Below are 21,239 nucleotides of genomic sequence, written 5' to 3'. Positions count from 1 at the left end.
CGTCTATTTCGAAATTAAATGGCTCAATAAGTCAATAATGAATGATTCAATGTCGTCTATCTCGAAATTAAATGGCTCAATAAGTCAATAATGAATTATTCAATGTCGTCTATCTCGAAATTAAATGGCTCAATAAGTCAATAATGAATTATTCAATGTCGTCTATCTCGAAATTAAATGGCTCAATTTTGAGAGAAAATAAAAATGTAGATTTTTTAAAAAGTCGATTTAGAGTTGAACTAGTTTAGTTTCTTTTCTTTTTTCAAAGTATATTTGACAGTCAAAGAACTACATCAGATATTAAAGAGTTAATTGAAATAAAAAGTTTAAATTAGCTAACAAATAACTTAATTAGTTAAACATGTTAAAAATGAGCTGTTTTAGGTGTAAAATAGTCTAAATTAGGTCTTCAGCAATGGTTTCAACCTTATTGTGGTTTAGGAGTCGAATAACTATCCTAAATGTGTGTGGCAGACTGCATCATCTAAAAACAACAATGGTCGTGTTTAATGGAACCAGACCTCTGTGACTTGTATATGCACTACGGGCCTGGATTGCACCATGTCACGGGCGGGGAAATAAGTTTCAACACATCTTCATATACACTTATAATAAAAATAAATGTATACACAATTTAAAAAAAAGGAAGCTACACTTAAAATATCTAGTAAGCCCTCCAATCACAAGAACGCATTTAGCTTTGCAAATCTTGGATAAGATTCTTTTTTTCTTCTCTCTATGGAAATTTCAAAATCTAGTTATGCATTAAGCTATTATGAGAGAGAAAAAGAGAGTGTGATGAAGGCATTATTATGTAACAGACTGCCGTTTGCTCTGCAATACAAAAGACATTATCTATTATTTATGGTTTAATTTCGTTGTTGTTGAGTTGTATGCATGCATTATTATTGAAATACTTCGACTAAGTGATGGAGAAACGTTTCAGTTTTGTTGAAATTCTTACCTGGCACGTTCCACTGTTTTCAAATTTTCATTAAGTCGTGCATCTTCCCTGGCCAGGTCTCGAAGCTTGGCATCGTCCAGCTCTGACCTGTGGATCCTCTGAACATTCAGCCCCTGGTAGACATTCTTGGACTTAGACATACTGACTTCTGTATTGCTCTTTTATATATAACTCTCAATTCGACCTTCACTTTCTTTGCCTCTTTTTTAGCGCAGAGAAGACAATTTTAAGATGGAATGTTGTAGACGGATTTAACTTGAAACCAATTTTCAAACAATCGGTTTGAGTAGAAAAAAGTTTGATCTATTATACACTATGAGTTCTCTCCCTTCACACTCATGTTATTTCACAGCTTATATTGAATAGAGTGGTCTATTATACACTATGAGTTCTCTCCCTTGTTATTTCACAGCTTATATTGAATAGAGTGGTCTATTATGGAGACAATGTTCTTTGAGGTGTGTTTCTAGGTTCAGACAACTCCAGAGGACACGTTCACATGTTGTGTCTTCTGAATCGTGACTTCATAGTGATGACGATCATTCATAACCTCGTTATTAAGTTCCTAAAGAAAGTAGTGTAGAGATTCAATAAGATGTTGCTCTTAACAGTTATATATCTCCTACATCCCCTGTGAACACAAACAGACCCTTACAAATATAAGTATAATCTAAACATATATATAAGATAACACTAATACAGTGTTTCCCAAACTTTTTATTTAACGGAACACTTTGCACTTTCTGAGTTTATATCGGAACACTTGGCTTATTTTTTTAAAGATTAATTCACGTGGTAGCCTACTAGTTAATAATTGTTTAAGTAAAATGTCGAACAACTATTCAGGCCTCAAAGAACACTAGAGTTCCGTGGAACACAGTTTGGGAAACACTGCATTAATTAAGTGCGAGAACAGAATTCCAATCAAAGTTTATATCAACAATCTCCAACTGTCAGGACCGATGCGCCATCTATTTATGTAGTAGATATCGTTAAAAAAAATCATTTTAGTCGAGTTAAACTTTGAGAGAAATGATTTCATTGTAACTGGAGAAAAACAAAACGCGACTACAATTGATTTTTAAATGAATTAAACAGCGACACAAAAAGCCTTTCTCAAAGCAAGAACTGCATTTAGGATCTGATAGCATCATGAGAGACTAATGAGGTATGACCAGTCCCGGGGGGGGGGGGGGGGGATTTACCAAGGGCAATAAACCTAGTTTTTCTTTCTAAAATGAAACGCTGAAGAGTAAGTTTCCTTGAAGTATGTGTTGTTGTTTTTTTTATTCATTTTTACCCCTGAAGCGCTAAAAATACCAACTCAGGAGTCATTTAGTCATTCACTAGTATAGAGAAAGTCAGCTGCAGATGATATCTTTAAAGAGTCACGAAGGTAAGGGAACACTCAGTTGAGAAACATAGAAAAGCCTCTCGACGACGACAGGCGCTGAAAGCTGAAGAAAAATTAGATGTAAATAGACCATCGGCTGATATCAGATTTGTTTATGGTAAATATGTAGATCGCAACTGGGTTTGCAGAACGCACGAATATAATCCTAACCTTCGGAATCGAAGATTTTAACATTATTACTATTTGGACTATGATAGGTCAATGACTTTCTTATAGACTCGTTGTAAATCTCCGGAATTCTTTCTATTCATTTGAGTCCTAATAGCGTTTTGATTTGGTTCACTGGTTGAAACTTATAAAAACTTATAAACGCGAAATAAACTTTTTTTTTTAATGAAAATAATTGTTTTCGTAATCTTCTTGAGAACATTTCTATTGTATTAACCCTTAACAATTCGGCCCATACTACTAACATAACGGACTGTGTTTGTATTGAATACTTAAGAGTTAATCGTTTCAAAAAACATTCGACGCCAACTGGGCTCTGGCCAAGTAAAAACATTCCGGTTCAAGTACTTAATCAAATATACATGTACAGCTTTAGGGCCGCACGGTATTGGCATGGTCCAAGATCAATTGGTAGGAACAGTTTGTCAGTTAACTTGTTACGTGTTGTCACGCGAGCAGCCAAATCTATTTGCAGCTTTTCAGTAACACACTACACACACTGCGCTCAAGACAACTTATAGCCTACTAAGCTTTAACAATGTGTTAAACACAACATTTATAGACCGCATCACAAACGAAGAGCTTAGCGATTGGACCCCACGATGACCCGCTAACTAGTGTAAAAAAAAAACGAAAACTAAAACTCTATGGCCATATTACAAGGTCTTCGGGGCTCGCAAAGACCTTCCTTCAGGGAACAGTACCAGGAAAAGAAGAAGAGGCAGACAGAGAAAGTGATGGGAAGACAACATAAAAAAAAGGACGGGTCTGCCATTGAAAGAGGTTCTATCCAAGGCAAAAGATAGGAATGGAGAAAGAAGGTCGACAAATCTTGCACGGGTCAACAGACTAAGGGATAGGTAAAAGGTAAAAAGGGGGGTAATCACGACAAAGACACACACACACCTTCCAAACCTAAACAATTAATTTAGCATCAAATAGACTTTTACTTCGTAAAACAGAGGAGTTATGTTAGTACAAACTCTACAAGGGTGGTGTGAAGCTGTCACAATGACGACATTTTTAGAATTAATTTTCATTCTCAGCACTGACGCAGACCCTCCTAAGGGCAGGGCGGCCGGCCTTATGCATAAGCAAACTGGGCAGGCTCCTAAGGCCTTGGATTGACGAGCTTTGAATAAGTCTTGGTACAATTTTTTTTTTAGATAGGAAGGTAAAGGTGTCCCCAATGTTATTGTTGAAATACACGAGGTTTGAAATACACGAGGTTTGAAATACACGAGGTTTGAAATACACGAGGTTTGAAATACACGAGGTTTGAAATACACGAGGTTTGAAATACACGAGGTTTGAAATACACGAGGTTTGAAATACACGAGGTTTGAAATACACGAGGTTTGAAATACACGAGGTTTGAAATACACGAGGTTTGAAATACACGAGGTTTGAAATACACGAGGTTTGAAATACACGAGGTTTGAAATACACGAGGTTTGAAATACACGAGGTTTGAAATACACGAGGTTTGAAATACACGAGGTTTGAAATACATTGCGTAATTTTAGTTTTTGGCTGTTTATTTTTTATTTTTCTATTTCATATGAGGCCACCAAATTGACTTCGCCTAGGCCCTGCTAAGGGATGTATATATATATATATATATATAAAGTGGCAGGTGGGATATCAATAGGATATCTTACGGCTTAGATTTACCATTTATGGTAGTCTATAATTAATAAACATGCAAGTAGCTTTTCAACTATAAATAAACTATGAGTGACCAATATAAGAGCGATATTGAATTCTAAACATAAAGTACACACTGGCATATCTCATAGAGTCTCTGTCTCTGCTAAAACTATGAAGGTTCTAAGCTTAGTGTTCATTATTAAATTCATTATATCATGGGCGTAGCCATGATTTTTTTTCGGGGAGGTGAATCCCCCTCCCGGCGGAAAAAAATTATATATATATACACACTCACACACACACATATATATATATATATATATATATATATATGTGTGTGTGTGTGTGAGTGTGTATGTGTACATAATTAATCTTTATTACATTCTGACCCTTTCGGAAGACGTTTATTGTTTATTGTAGACTCCCGGCCTGCTAGCAAGGGGGTCTGGGGGAGTTCGCAGCGCTCCCCCAGCGCGTGGCGAAGCCCCGCCGCCGGGCACTATTTCTGGTATTGAAAGCCAACAATATGCATATTCTGAGGTATCTACAGTGCATTATCTTGCTATTAAAAAGTTTTATTTCAAAAACCTAATGTGCTATTCTTACTGACAGACCCTCTCGCGCCGTTCGGCTGTTTCCGCAACTCTTATTTTGCGTAATTCATTTTGTGTGAGAACATGTTCCTCAAAACCTCATGCGACGCTCTGTCACAACCTTACTAAGGATTCGACTCCCAGTTCGGCATATGATTTCTTTAATTTAGCCCCGATCTCTATGACTGACTCCTAAAATCTGTCTTAGCCATCTTTGTTGAGATACATTTAAGGATTTTCAATTTCGGCAGAAGACTATTCACACTTTATTAATGGAGCCCAAGCCACTGGTAGAAATTTGTAACCTTTCTTGACTACTACTACATGCATGTATTTCGCTTTAGATTTTATATCGAAAAGAAAAGTTTTTTCGTCAAATCTTCTGTTGAGGGGTTTTAAACTAAGAAATCTCTGGAGTTTTTTTGTTTTTAATTCAAAACCCCATTTAGCTACGATTAAAGAATTTGGTCACTATAGTTTGCTTTAAAATAATATTGAAGAGAGAGGTTTTCAACTCTAAACGCTCTGCAGGGGAATTTTAAACTCAAAACCATCTGGAGGGGTTTTAAACTTTAAAGAAAAAGCCATCTGGAGGAGGGGGATTTACACTCAAAACCCCTTTGGCTACGCTCATAGATTTTATAGTGTGTAATTTGCTTTTTTTTTATATTGAAGAGGTACTTTTTAGCTTCAAACCCCAACTGGAGGGGGAGGGGGTTGAAACTCAAAACCCCTTTGGCTACGCTCATAGAATTTTGAGTGTATAATTTGCTTTTTTTTTTATTTTGAAGATGGGGTTTATCGTAAATTTTGGAGGGGGGTTTAAAATCAAAATCTTCCTCAACTGTGTTGTTGGAATTTGGGGATTGTTGTTTGCATTTTTTTTGTTTTGTTTTATAGAAGAGGGGGATTTAACTGCAAAAACCTCTGGTAGGGGGTTTAAAATTCAAAACCCCCTGTAGGGGGTTTTAAACTCAAAGCCCCCTGGTAGAGGGATTTGTATCTCAAAACCCCCTGATAGGGGTTTTTTAAATCTCAAAACCCCCTGGTAGGGGGATTTAAACTCAAAACCCCCTGGTAGAGGGTTTTTAACTCAAAACTGCCTCGGCTGTGCTGTGGTAAGTGATGATTTAGTATTAAAATCTCACCTAAAATAAACAAAATGGAAGCAAAAATCATTCACTTAATTCCGTCCCCCCCCCCGCAGGGGGGAGATTTCATTTCGGGGGGGGGGGGGTTGAACCCCTAGAACCCCCCCCCCTGGCTACGTCCATGCATTATATAGACCTTTATCTTTTAATGTATTGCGCACCTATTCCGTCCTTTTTTTATTTGGTGCGCAAAAGCATCACTAAATATGTGTGTGACTGTATGTGTGCAGATATATACGTATACACTTACACAGACACACGCGCATATTTATTGCTCATGCTACACAGATTACTTTGTGATTGGCCTATCTGTTTAGAAATACTGTTAAGCTTGAACAAATCAATCATTAACAGATTTTAAAACAATAAGGTATATAAAAGAAAAAAAACACCAATATAGGTATGTTATTTAACAGTATTGTCAAATGTTTAGCAACACAAGCTATTTAAAAGACAAGACATTCAGGTATTTGGCTCCGGCTCCGTCCGAATAACATCTTTTACTACTCAGCAATATCCGGCTCCGGCCGAATATTAAAAAGTACTAACAGGTGCACGCCTAATATATATATATATATATATATATATATATATATATATATATATATATATATATATATATATATATATATATATATAGAGAGAGAGAGAGAGAGAGAGAGAGAGAGAGAGAGTATATATTTGTGTATCTTTGTTTATGGAAGACAATATGTACATTAAAATTTTGGGATGGTAGGTACTTTTGTATTTTTCTGTCACTTTCTATCAGTGTGCATTTATCCCTCTCTGTATAATATATATTCTAAATGTCACGTCCCTAGTGACACCTCATTGTTTACAAATGAGGACATTGTACCTATCTCAAATCAGGTCAGCGTACCCACGCTTAAATGCCAGAAAGATGCCGATTAAAACTTAGCTCAAGACTACAGCAGGGAAACAAAATTAGCATAGCTTAAGTTACAAACACAGTTCCTAGTGACACCTCATTGTTCACAAAATGAGGACATTGTACCTATTTCAAATCAGGTCAGCGCACTCACGCTTTAATGCCAGAAAGACGCCGATTAAAGCTTAGTTCAAGGCTACAGCAGGGAAACATAATTAACGTAGGTTAAATTACAAAAACAATTAAAAGGAAAATTAAATGTAAACGGGTCAAGGAGTCAAGGATGGGTATTGAATTGTCACTGTTCTTTATCCTAAAGAAAGATATAAAAGGCGGACTGTTAGCTTGAGACGAGAGAGCGCTAGAAAGTTAGACTTAGTAGTCGCTAGTTTTTAAAGTAAATATTTACTCATTTTATTGAACATTTCACTGAATCCTGTATCTGTTATATATATCTTTGTACATACATTTATTGTTTCAAGTTCAAGTTTTAAATGATTAAAACTAAAGAAAACATATCAGCACTTTGTTACTTCATTACTTGTTAAAGTGTTTGAACTATAATCAAGGCACCTCCGAACCCGCATATGTCACAAGTTTATAGCATCAAGATCTGTCAGTTAAATAAACTTAATAAACACGTGACATAAATTGACACCTCCGACGGCTGTATGTACAACAAATTTATTCATCAACGTGATAACTACTACAGGATCAATACTTTCATCTGGCAACCTTTGACGTCTGCCACGATAACCAACCTGCAACTATCGAAACAACTCTTTGACAGTTGTGTTGCAACAAACTAGAACTACAGACGATAGTTCTACGTCACTACTCAGCCTCTCATCACTACGAAGAAAACTTCACGTTCAAGTCTACTACATGTCTTTATGACAAGGTCAGTACAACCTTACGTCATTTTACAGGCTTGATCTATCAACTTAGATCGCCTTGTATATTTACTTACTAGCGACAAGTAATTGTTCTCAAATTGCCTAATCAAGAGGCAACTACAAGTGATAATCATCTTATCAATAATCATCTACAAAAATCATCTTATAACGACGATTTATAAGATAAAACACTGAACTATTGTGTATCTTAAATAACCAAAGAACATTTTAATTGAAGTATATTATGCTACATTTATATTCAACTATCAACATTTAACAAGTACAAAACTACTTGCTACTGAATTACCATGGCAGCCAAAATGTTGACACTACAAGATTTTCTTGAGATGGCCAAAGAATTAGCCATGCCTAAACCAGAAAGACTACAATGGGCAAAGCAAGAACTTGAAGAACATGAAAAGAAAGTATTAGCCCAACGAAAAGAAGAGATGGACCATGAACGCCTAATGAAAGAAGAAGAACGCCTTATCAAAGAAAAAGACATACAATTAGCTCAGGCACATAAAGAAGCAGCGCATGCCCAACATAAGTCTGCAGGTTTCGACAAATATAAACAAATGTCAAAAATGGCCAATTTCCAAGAATCGAAAGACAATATTGATTCTTATCTGATGTGTTTCGAAGAACTAGCTAAAGCATCAGGTCTACCTAAAGAACAATACTCTAGAACTCTCATGAGCCTTCTTACGGGTAAAGCCATTGACATTTGCATTCAACTTCCAGCGCACGAACTAGACAACTATAGCAATGTCAAAGAAGCACTCCTGAGACAGTATGGCGCTACACAAGACGCATACAGAAAAAAATTCTATACAGAAAGGCCTCGACAAGAAGATGATCCATTAATATTTATATCAAACATGACCATGTGGTTTGATAGGTGGATCTCCTTGTCAAAAATAGAAAATTCATACGAAAATCTGAGAGAGCATGTCATTATAGATGCCATTACACATGCACACTCAGAAGATATTCAATCCTTTATCATTGAAAGACAACCAAAAGACATTCAAACTTTGACTCAAATAGTACGACAATACAGGGCAGCATACCCAAACAAACCTATTCAACAGTCTGCAGAAGAGAATTTCATCTGTTATACCAAAGAAACCAGAACACCACGATTCTCAAGACCAGAAAAAACGCCAATATGTACAAGCTGTAATTTCAAAGGACATTATGCTTCACAATGTAAAACCAGAGACATAGAATGCAGTTACTGTCATCTTAAAGGTCACTACGCAAACGAATGTAGAAAGAAACAAAACAACTTAAGTGACAGATCCAAAGAAAAACAAGCAGCCAGGTACCAGCCACAATCTACAAGAAATCAAAACTATGGTAATCAAAACTATGGTAATCAAAACAAATTCTACAACAGAAAACCTAGATCTGACCACACAACAATGACTATAGTTACAAAGTCTAAAGGTCTAGAATACTATCCAGGTTTAGTTGGAAACCAGAAAGTGGAAGTGATTCGAGACACAGGTTCGACGTCTGTGGTCGTACATTCAAAATTCGTCAAGACTCATCAATACACAGGCAAATATGTTGCGGCTACAGCTTTCAATGGTACAGTCAGCAATCTACCTGTAGCAGAAATTAACATTACAACACCTTTCTACAGTGGTGATGTAGAAGCACTAGTATCAGACAATTTACCTGTAAATCTGTTGATTGGCAACATTAAAGGAGTTCGTGATTGCACTCAACGAGACCTACAAGACTGGTCGAAAGCCATAAAAGTAAGCCAAGAATGTAATGCAGTCATTACAAGATCAATGACAAAAGAAAACATTGAATCAGAAAATCTACAGAATGAATCAAACTCAAATCAACAAAATGACAACGCAACCAAAGAAACTACAGACCAAGAAACCACTAATCAAAATGAAATGACTAGCAATTCAAACATCCCGCCTGAATTCAACAATGAAGAATTTAAAGAAGAACAAAAGAAAGATCCTACTTTATCAAGACTATACAAGAAAGCTTAGACCAATATAAATCCAGAATCAAACAATGAACCATATCTTGACAACGGAATGCTAATGAAACGAAGCAAAAACAAAAATGAAATCATTGAACAAATAGTCGTACCACAAACATACAGAAAGACAATAATTGAATCAGGACACAGCAAACCTTTTTCTGGACATATGGCGGTATCCAGAACAAAGAAAAGAATCCTACAACATTTCTATTGGCCAAGCATAACGAAAGGTGTGAAGAAGTTCGTCAGTACATGTCATATTTGTCAAATGAAAGGACCTAAAGGTAGACACACTCAAGCACCGCTTCAAACTGTAGAACTCACAGACAAACCATTCCAGAAAGTGGCCATTGACATTATTGGACCCATACCAATTGAATCAGCAAGAAAGCATAAATACATACTTACTTTAGTTGATACATGTACAAGATGGCCAGAAGCAATACCATTAGTCAACATAACAGCTATTGACATTACCAGAGCTTTGTCAGAAATTTTCTCCAGAACCGGACTACCAGAGGTGATACTAAGCGACCGAGGGGGACAATTTACAGCGGAAATTACGAAAGCATTCATGGACATGTACAAAATAAGGATGAAATTTACAACGGCCTACCACCCACAGAGTAACGGACTCTGCGAACGTATGAATTCTAGTTTGAAGCAAATCATATCAAAAATAGCCAATGACAACCCACAAAATTGGGATCTTTTAATACCAGCAGCACTTTTTGCATACCGAGAAAGTCAACAAGAAACTACAGGTTTTTCTCCATTTGAAATGCTCTACGGTGCAAATCCGAGAGGACCTATGGCAGCACTAAAAGAATCACTAATGGCACCAAGACAGAAAGTAACAGCAACAAAAACAGCTTTTCAACATGTCATAGACACTCGAAATATGGTCATTCAAGCATGTCAAAAAGCTAAACAAGAAACAGCAAAAGCCAACATAGCTACCCAAAGACGAGTCAACGAAAGCAGAACTTTGAGAAAATTAGAACCAGGAGATAAAGTGAGACTATTATTGCCAGATAAAAAGAACAAGTTTTTTATTCAGTGGCAAGGACCATTTTTAGTTACCAAGAAAGTCACAGACGTAGACTATGAAATTGAAATAAACAACAAAAAGAAAGTCTATCACATCAATATGCTTCATAAATATAATGAAGAAATGCAAGAAAATGAAACAGTGCAAGACACAATTACATGTTTGACTGTTCTTCAAGAAAGTGATTCAAATGATACACAAGAACTCATACTCCCGAATCCAATATCAACACAAACAGAATCATGGAAAGACATAAAATTGAACAATTTATCATGTCAAAGAAAGCAAGACGTATCAGAAATACTAAAGAATTACTCAGCAATTTTTACCGACGTTCCAGGCAAAACATCAGTTATCGAACATGAGATCAATTTGACTAGCGACAAACCAACAAAACAAAGACCATATCCAGTTCCAATACATTATAGAGACTTTCTACAAAAAGAAATCAACCAATTACTACAACAAGGCATAATTGAACATTCAAATTCGCCCTACGCAGCACCTATCGTACTTGTGAAACGACACAATGCTACAACACCTAGAATGTGTGTAGACTTTAGGCAACTCAACAAAATTACTTGCCTAGACTCTTACCCTATGCCAAATCCAGAAGATCTCATGACACAGTTTGCTGAAGCAAAATTTTTTACAAAAATAGATCTTTCAAGGGGATATTACCAAATTCCAATGAAAGAACAAAGTAAACCATACACAGCTTTCACTACTGCATGCGGACTATTCCAATTGAACTACATGCCATTTGGTTTAGTCAATGCAAGTAGTACATTCAACAGAGCAATACACCGACTATTCGGACAAAGAAAAGATACTGTTTCATATATAGACGACATATGTATCTTTCACAAATGTTGGGAAGAACATTTGCAAAGACTAAAAGAAATCTTTCATGAACTAAGACAACATGGCTTCACTATCAAACCCAGCAAAATGGAACTAGCCATGAATGAAGTAACATTTTTAGGTTACAAAGTAAGCTACAACTCTTTAAAACCTCAAGATGACATCATCAAGAGAATATTAGACATTCAAGTGCCTAAGACAAAGAAACAAATCAGGAGTATACTAGGACTTTGTAACTTCTACCGATGTTTCATTCCTAATTACACGACTCTCACATCGCCCTTGACAAACCTTACCAAGAAAGGTCAACCAAACAAAGTACTTCATTCACAAGAACTGGAAGACACTATAACGAGAATCAAGGACACCTTTTCACACGAGTCCATTCTCAAGTTACCAGACCAAAACAAAACATTCCACCTTGCGACGGACGCATCCTCCGAAGCGATCGGAGCCTGTTTAATGCAAGAGCACAATGGAACACTACATCCCGTGTTCTATATTAGCAGGAAATTGTTACCAGCAGAAACCAGATACTCTACAATTGAAAGAGAGTGTTTAGCGATAGTTTGGTCCATAAATCGCTTTACCAAGTATCTGTTAGGCAAACCATTCAACCTACTTACAGACCATTTTCCTCTCCAATTTCTAAACACTAGAAAACTGGCTAACAGCAGACTAACACGATGGAGTTTAATGTTAACAGACTACCAATTTACTGTAAAAACCATAACAGGGAAGATGAACGTCTTAGCAGACACCCTATCAAGGTGTACTTAGATTACAGCTACCAGAAACAAAACTTGTACATTTTTGTTTTGATTTAAATTTGATTCATACATTGACTAAAAATGATTATATATGAAATGTATATGTCATTCACTTTATTACTATAATAATAATTTTTTTCTTGATTTTTTTCTGCATTTGCTATGCTTACATATGTTATTATTGTGAAGAATTCTAAAACTAGAATACTGTATTTTATTGAATATTATAACTGATTTTTATACATGGAAGAAGTATCTGTAATATCATTGTACGTTAGTAACATTATTATATATAAGATTGAGCGGTTGCAGTTCCGTTTTACTCAACATGCGTCCCGCTTAGGAAGAGGGGGGTATATGTCACGTCCCTAGTGACACCTCATTGTTTACAAATGAGGACATTGTACCTATCTCAAATCAGGTCAGCGTACCCACGCTTAAATGCCAGAAAGATGCCGATTAAAACTTAGCTCAAGACTACAGCAGGGAAACAAAATTAGCATAGCTTAAGTTACAAACACAGTTCCTAGTGACACCTCATTGTTCACAAAATGAGGACATTGTACCTATTTCAAATCAGGTCAGCGCACTCACGCTTTAATGCCAGAAAGACGCCGATTAAAGCTTAGTTCAAGGCTACAGCAGGGAAACATAATTAACGTAGGTTAAATTACAAAAACAATTAAAAGGAAAATTAAATGTAAACGGGTCAAGGAGTCAAGGATGGGTATTGAATTGTCACTGTTCTTTATCCTAAAGAAAGATATAAAAGGCGGACTGTTAGCTTGAGACGAGAGAGCGCTAGAAAGTTAGACTTAGTAGTCGCTAGTTTTTAAAGTAAATATTTACTCATTTTATTGAACATTTCACTGAATCCTGTATCTGTTATATATATCTTTGTACATACATTTATTGTTTCAAGTTCAAGTTTTAAATGATTAAAACTAAAGAAAACATATCAGCACTTTGTTACTTCATTACTTGTTAAAGTGTTTGAACTATAATCAAGGCACCTCCGAACCCGCATATGTCACAAGTTTATAGCATCAAGATCTGTCAGTTAAATAAACTTAATAAACACGTGACACTAAACACAAAATAACTATGTCCTGCACGCATTCATGTATTAATCTAGTTAGACACAAAAACTCTTCTTGATCATCGCTTTTTCAGGCTGATTCAGACAGCCTGATCCATGCTCTCATAATACTAGGGAAGAAGATGTACTTGTATGAATTTGTCCTAGCACATGGAATTAGAGATACGAATTATTATGTTGAGCAACAGTGATAGCAATGATGTACAACATTCACGGCTTATAATGTAAGTGAACAGACAAGTGGCTGTGACGACTCCCTAATCCAACTACAAGAGATAGGTACAGACTACACAGAGGGGAGAGCGTGGCCAATAGTTATGTAACGGATTGGCTAATGCCTTGACTGCATAGTTCACGGAACACCGATCGTCTTCGCGAACCCCCCACTTTTTTTTTTGTATGTCTTCTTTTGTCTGTTCAGCAGATTACGCTAGCTAGACGAAAGAAATCCGAATGCTGCGAACCGCTCAAGAAGCTCACGGTTCTAAACATCACGAAAATAATGTGACTCTATACGCCACAAGGGTGTCTGGGTAAAAAAAAAGCATGGACAAAGGGGAGGGGGTGTAAATTAAAGTTGGGGTGAAGAGGAAATGTCAATGGATATAATTTATCAGGGCCAAGAATTCCATGTTCCTTTTTCACTTCATTAAATCAATTGAAGGGCGACAAATAGGTTAGAACCAGTCTTGTGGCTGAAGTGTCCCTTGCAAAAAAAAAAATAAATCCAATAAAAATAACGCAAAAAAAGTGTTTCAAATTACGTCGTTCACAAAGGCCTATATATCGATTTCAACTTTTTATACTGTCATATCGTTTCGTTTTTTTTTAATCCCACTTTTTAAACAGTATGGTTATTTTAATTAAGAAACAAGAAAAACATTAAAAACATCTTTCACATAGATACAATACCTCCATCACATAGCGTGAAATAAAATAAATTATATTAGAGAATTCATTTCATTTTTTTCTTAGCTCAAATTGGGTATCGAACTCATGATGTTGACACCGTCAGCTTTTTGCTCGAAAGATTCTACCAATTAGACCAGCGGCATTATATAAGAAACCAGTTATTTATTGGTACCTTTTCGTAGAACTCTACAAAGATGTTGTCTAGATATCGATCTACCTCTAGATCTAGAACCTAGACATAAACTGTATTAGATTTACGCTTTTTTTTTTTAATTTAAAAACATTTTTATTCAACTCTTGGATCAATAATGCCTTAAATCCGGAAATTCCCGAACGCGATAGTCCATTCAAGAACGCGATAGACTCCCGAGGGGATGCCCACGGGTAGACGAGAGTCCACCCATTGCACGGCGTGGAGTTGTCAAAGAGTCCCCATAAACCTGTCACAAATCCATGCACCGTTCCTCAAGGGACGTTGCATAAATGGCAAGTGGCTCCCAGTGTCCTCGGCCTTCGGCCATGTTCAGCCAAGCATGAGTCCGGGACCAAAGGCATTGGAAACAGCAATGCTTTACATAGGCATTGACTCGGGTCTCTCTCAAACAGAACTGTGTTCACACAGGTTTGTTTTTTTTTACTGTTAGGCGTCCAGACAGGTTTTTTTTCAAACTTAGGGCTCGAAGAGCCTTCGGATCAGTCCTTGGACGATCAACAAGAACGCGATAGTCCTTTCAAAATCGATGTTGGCTCTAAATCTAAGTCTAGTACATAGACTTATTTTTGATACTTTGTAAAATTATAACTATCAAACTAGAGTTCTCCCCCATATGACCAACGAGACTTAAATGGAGGTTAAATTAAATAATTAAAAGTTATATGCATTTCATTTGAATTATATACAACGAAGGTAGGGAACATATACTTCACATACGATGCGATGGCCAGGGAACGAAGAGAGGGATGTTCTAAATCAATACGAGTTCCAATCCATATTTGAAATGTGTTCGGAATCTTATAGATTTCTTTTTTTTTTCCACTCAGCCCACTTACTGGTTACATTTCAAGGAGCCTATCCCTAACCCTGTTAGTGCGCCGGCCAGACACTCTACAATCTATCATTATCCATATTGCCCACAGACACTATAATGTGACGATTACACCCGTGGACGTAGGCATGGCTTCATTGTCTCTCGAACATGTTGACGAATTCTGAGTACGTCTATGTCCCCAACTCTACCTGCTTGGGAGAGCCAATACCTGCCAACCTTCCACTCGTGCCTAGACACTTAGATTCTCAACTTCCACGTTCTAACACATACTTAACCAACTAAACATGTTAACGCGTTTTAACATCTACTCATCTTTAAAAGCACACAACTCTCACGAAAAGTACCGAAGTTGACAGCTAACATAGGCGTTTAAAAAAAAAAAGTATGGTGAAACATTTTATCATTTGTTCACATTTCAATCTAAAGTACAAATGAAACAGCTTCAATGTGGCATAGTAATTTATGCAAATAGAAAAGTGGCATAGCAATTTATGCAAGTAGGATATACCCTTTTATAATACTTTTTAGTGAGTATAAAGTAAAATTATTTTAAGCACACTAATATTGGAAATACATAATTACAAAGGAAATCAACACGTTTCCTATTCAGCAATTTTTCAAAAAAATATGAAAATAACTTCAAATTAGTTAAACGGATTTATATTTGTTTTCTTATATTAGGTATTTTTTAAAAGAATACACTCAATCGTATTAAGCCAAAGCGGGAAGTGGCCAGCCGTATATGCAATATGTATTACACATCTAGGTTTTTCTAGCTTCATAACATTCTGTATTCTCACTTATTTAAAGTGATCGGCCAATTTAAAATGCCAGCTGTTAAGTCTGCTCGCAGGAGGCGCTGTGGCTGAGCCGTAAAGCGCTTGGCTTCCGAACCGGGATTCCCAGGTTCGAATCCTGGTGAAGACAGGGATTTTTTATTTCGGGATCCTTGGGCGCCTCTGAGTCCACCCAGCTTTAATGAATTCCTGACATAATTTGAAGAAAAGTAACGGCGGTTGGTCGTTGTGCTGGCCACATGACACCCTCGTTAACTGTAGGCCACAACAACAGAAGATCTCTACATCATTTGCCGTTCTGCCCTATAGACCACAAGTTCTGAATGGGAAATTTTTTTTTTTTTTTTTTTTAAAAAGACTACTTGGCTAGATATATAAGGAATGTCTTCCAGTCGGAATATTAGGGAGGAGTACTTGACTAAAACCGTCTTTAAATAATCAACGTATATTGTCATAAACACAATCATTACTGCAATAAAATTGACGATTAAGAGGGGACACATACGTTTTTTATTTTTTTTTTAAATAAAAAAAAGGTGATCTTATAATTAAAATGGACCATCAATGATCACATTCTTATTGGAATACGTCCGTAGTTTTATTTTCTTACGTTTCCGATATTATAATTACCCTTAATATTAATATGTTAGAAATGAACGAGTAGTCATTCTCTGGCGCTGCCAGGGTCGAGTTTCGCTAAAGAGAAACAAAATTCATCGTAGTCCCTTTAACAGTTTCCACTGAGGAATTTTCTGGTGATGTGGCAGGTCTGCAGCAGTACCGCCCTCTGACAGGCAACGAAGATGTTCCTAGGAATGTTAAGGGCCTTGAAGGTGTCTGTGAGGTCAGTTGTTATTATCCCCTCGGTTGATATAACAATGGGGTATATTGTTATTTTGGACAATTTCCATAGACGCTTAATCTCCAAGCCTAGGTTCCCATATTTTCTTTGTTTTTCTATCTCAGTTTTTCTTAAATTATGAGACAGTGGTACGGCGATATCGATAATGGTAGCGGTTTTTTCTTTTTTATCGATGAACAGCAGATCCGGGCGATTGAAATCTACCGTTTTGTCGGTCAGAATAGGCCTATCCCAGTACAGCAGATGTTCAGTAGACTCGAGAACCTCTTGCGGAGAGTATTTATAATAAGGGGGAGTGTCCTTACCGATCAATTTGTACGTCAAAGCCAGGTGTTGGTGTATTAACTTTGCAACTTGGTTATGGCGACCTAGGTAGGCTGATTCTGATAGGGCTGGACATCTTGCCATAATGTGTTCAATCGACTCGCCCACATTTCCACATTTTCGGCATTTGTCGACAACATTGAGTTTCAGGATATGCTTCTCGTAATTTTTTGTCCTGATTACTCTGTCCTGTATTGCTGTAACAAAGCCTTCTGTTTCAGGGTAGAGATGACCTGCTTTGAGCCATGTTAAGGAAGCAGCCTTGTCGATGTTGTCCCCATGTAATGAAGCCGGAAATTTTCCGTGGAGTGTTTTTTCTTCCCATTGGCGAATCTCATGCCCTACGTCGTCGTATTATTATTATTATTATTATTATTGCAATTATTCCTATTATTATTATTAGTCTCTTTCACTCCAAGAATCTGTATTCTGTATTCATTCAAAGGGAAACACACATTTATTGTAGTCCTCTTAAGAGTGTTTACAGATAATTTTTCCAATGCTATTTCAGGCTACTATGTGGGACATCGAGGCAACGTGGAGAATGCAATTTTTTTTTAATGGAGGGGGGGGGGGTCTGGGCGTTCTAAGTAAAGTTGAAGAAGAGTGTGCGGTGGGTTACAGGCCAAAATTAACAACATATACCTTGGGAAAAATCAACAGGTTCAGCCTGTGTTTAATAATTGTTTCCTTATGTTTGCCTTCTCGAGTGTTTTAAGTCTAAACTGTAGCGTGTCAAGGTTTTCAAGGGACCGAACTCATGAAACTCGAAGGTTGAGTGGGACAGTGTTATGTAAGTGTATGTTCTATATATGTGAATGTTTCTATATATGTGAATGTTTCTATATATGTGTATGTTTCTATATATATGTATGTTTCTATATATATGTATGTTTCTATATATGTGAATGTTTCTATTGTGTTGTCTTTGAGAAAAGAGTCCTTGGAATCAAAGCAAATTTCCATAAGGATCAATAAAGCAGTCTTAGTCTTAAATAAATATTTAATTGCAATTAATAGTGTATTATGGGGGTGCGGTGGCTGAGTGGTTAAGAGCTTGGCTTCCGAACCTGTGGTCCCGGGTTCGAATCTCGTGGAAGATTGGGATTTTTTACTTTCGGGATTTTTAGGGCGCCCCTGAGTCCACCCAACGATATAGGGTACATGACTTTAGTTGGGGTAAGTAAAGGCGTATGGTCATTGTGCTGGCCACATGAAACCCTGCTCGTATACAATTATCTAACGGGACAAAACTCCACATATTTAGCCATATCACTGAATACTGAATGATTAATTTACCTTCTAGTATCATACAAAATAATTAATTACCGCAATTAATTCACGAATTGTTTTTTTTTTTTAATTCGTGTTTTGTTAGGTACAAAAATTAATTGTGCACAGTTTGAGCTTGATCCGAGAATAGGTGTTGGGGATTTTAACGTGTTAAAAATCTTTACCCGACAGACATACAGAGTTATAATAGGCTTTGTAAAAAAATAAACTAAATATAAAAATACTTCTAAAAAACAAAGCTTATCTGAATATAAGAACTGCAAAATGTCTTCCATATCTCTCAATACTGCAGAGTTTAACTTCGTTTTTCTATATAAAATTTTTTTTTCTTTTATTTGTGTGTTGCCATTGACTATGAATAATTGTGCAAAAAACCTCAACTTGAACCAAGAATGGCAAGAATGAGAAAATCAGAAGAAGAAACGTGTATACCCAGACAGACAGAGTGACAGACAGGCTGAGTTAATAAAAGCTATGTCAAAATCATAACAAATAGTTAATGTACAAATGGCTAAAGCAAAGAGAGCGGCTGTATTATTTAAGTAAGATTACACACCGGCACTTTTATCAGGGCCGTCGTATTTTATCTGAAGTGAGTATTGTCAGAGCGATATTTCTCTGTTTGCGGCCCGTAATGTCGTGTCAGACATTTTAGAGATATGCCTGCAGGCTAGCGACATGGCGCCCTGGCATGACGTCATACGTCAATAACGTAGCGAAGGGAAACAACTCCGCTATGGTTATTTATGTCGGCTTGTCTTCTCTTCGCAATGCATCCATCGAAATTCAAATAATAATAATGCCTACCTAGGTCGCCATTGACTCGCCATAACCAACTTGCAAAATTAATACACCAGCACTTGGCATTGACACACAATTTCATCGGTAAGGATACCCCTCCACTCCTCCTTATTACAAATACTCACCACAAGGTTCTCGAGTCTACGGATCTACTGTACTGGGATAGGTCTATTTCGACGATAAAACGGTAGATTTGAATCGCCCTGATCTGCTGCTCATCGATAAAAAAGGAAAAAGGCGCTACCATTATTGACGTCACCGTACCACTATCTCATAATTTAAGAAAAACTGACTTGGAAAAACAACGAAAATATGGGAACCTAGGCTTGGAGATTAAGCGTTTATGGAAGTTATCTAAAACAACAATATACCCCATTGTCATATCAACCAAGGGGATAATAACAACTGACCTCACAGACACCTCCAAGGCCCATGGCATTCCTAGGAACATTCTCGTTGCCTCTTAGAGGGCGGTAGGCTACTTCTGCAGACCTGCCACATCACCAGAAAATTCCTCGGTGGAAACTAATAAAGGGACTACGATGAATTTTTTTCCCTTTAACGATACTCGACCCTGGCTGCGGCAGAGAATGAATACTCGTTCTTTTCTAACATAATAATAATAATAATAATAATTATAAAAAAGGAACGAGAATAATAAAGGAATAAAATAACAGAGTATACATTGGCACGGTGTTTCTCAAACTTTTCTGATGGCGCCCCGGCATGCTACTCTGCCTCGTAGTGGCACCCGGGTGGAAAAGTAAGAGGAAACGACTAGGCCAAAGGGGTAGCGGAACATGACTCCCGTGGGAGTGCCTAATGGGGTGCGAGAGTATTCCCATTGCATTGTGCGGGGTTATAAAGGAGCTCCCACAACCTTGTCAACAATCCAGGCGCCGATAATCAAAAGTCTGGTTAGCCTAATATATGATAGGTCATCTGTTTCTGTGGCCAAAGGTTACCGAGGATGTCATGTGGCCAGCACCGTCTTTTCTTTTCCCAACTAATGTCAAGTACCTAGGGGCGCCCTACAAATCTCGAAATTCAAAATCCCTGTCTTTACCGAGATTTAAGCCCAGGACCCCAGGTTCAGAAGCTGAGCGCTTAACCACTCTGTTATGGAATGTGTGTTTGTGTTTTATATGGTGACGGCGGGAAGATGTTAGCGATAGGTTGTGAATCATGCAACATAGGTGGCACTATCGTCACTTGGTCTTAGGGGAGACGACTCTAGAGCGTGAGACTGAAAGGCTGTTTTATTGTAGAAAGTGAGATTTTGTTAAAGAATATTATTACTAGAGTCTACTACAGTTCTTTCCTCTCATTTCAACTCGAGTTTGTTTATATTATAAATAAAAGTTATATTTAGTTTTGTTCACAAAACAAAAGTTATTCAAGTTATTTTTAGTTTTACTAGTGAAGATTTGTTACGCGAACATCGGTTCAGTTGTCTACCAACAGTTGGGATCCACATGTCAACGACTTCCCTTTAGGCCAGGGGTTCTCAACCTGTGGATCGCGCCCCCCTTGGGGGTCGCCTAAGATTGTTATTGTCTATTTTTATATTGCTGTATGTGTGTGTGTGGGGGGGGCGCGGCAGAGTGGGGGATTGTAAAAAGTTGTCGCCGAGCATAAAAGGTTGAAAACCGCTGCTTTAGGCATTCATATTGTA

The 21,239-nt window shown here is 37.1% G+C and overlaps 1 protein-coding gene across 5 annotated transcripts in view; it reads right to left on the bottom strand.

Moving 5' to 3' along the window:
* Nucleotides 1-21,239, bottom strand: part of LOC106060225 (uncharacterized) — a 65,656-nt gene that overhangs the window by 17,509 nt on the left and 26,908 nt on the right. For 3 of the 5 annotated variants that reach the window (XM_056015667.1, XM_056015669.1, XM_056015666.1), the window contains one exon: nucleotides 965-1,595. In XM_056015667.1, coding sequence (XP_055871642.1) covers nucleotides 965-1,104 — 140 coding nt within the window. In that variant the 5' untranslated portion in view covers nucleotides 1,105-1,595. The remainder of the gene's footprint in view (nucleotides 1-964; nucleotides 1,596-21,239) is intronic. The other 2 variants (XM_056015671.1, XM_056015670.1) reach the window with 1 other exon arrangement.

This window comes from Biomphalaria glabrata, chromosome 17 (assembly GCF_947242115.1).
Source record: "Biomphalaria glabrata chromosome 17, xgBioGlab47.1, whole genome shotgun sequence".
Classification (NCBI taxonomy): domain Eukaryota; kingdom Metazoa; phylum Mollusca; class Gastropoda; family Planorbidae; genus Biomphalaria; species Biomphalaria glabrata.
This window is presented reverse-complemented; position numbering and strand designations above follow the sequence as displayed.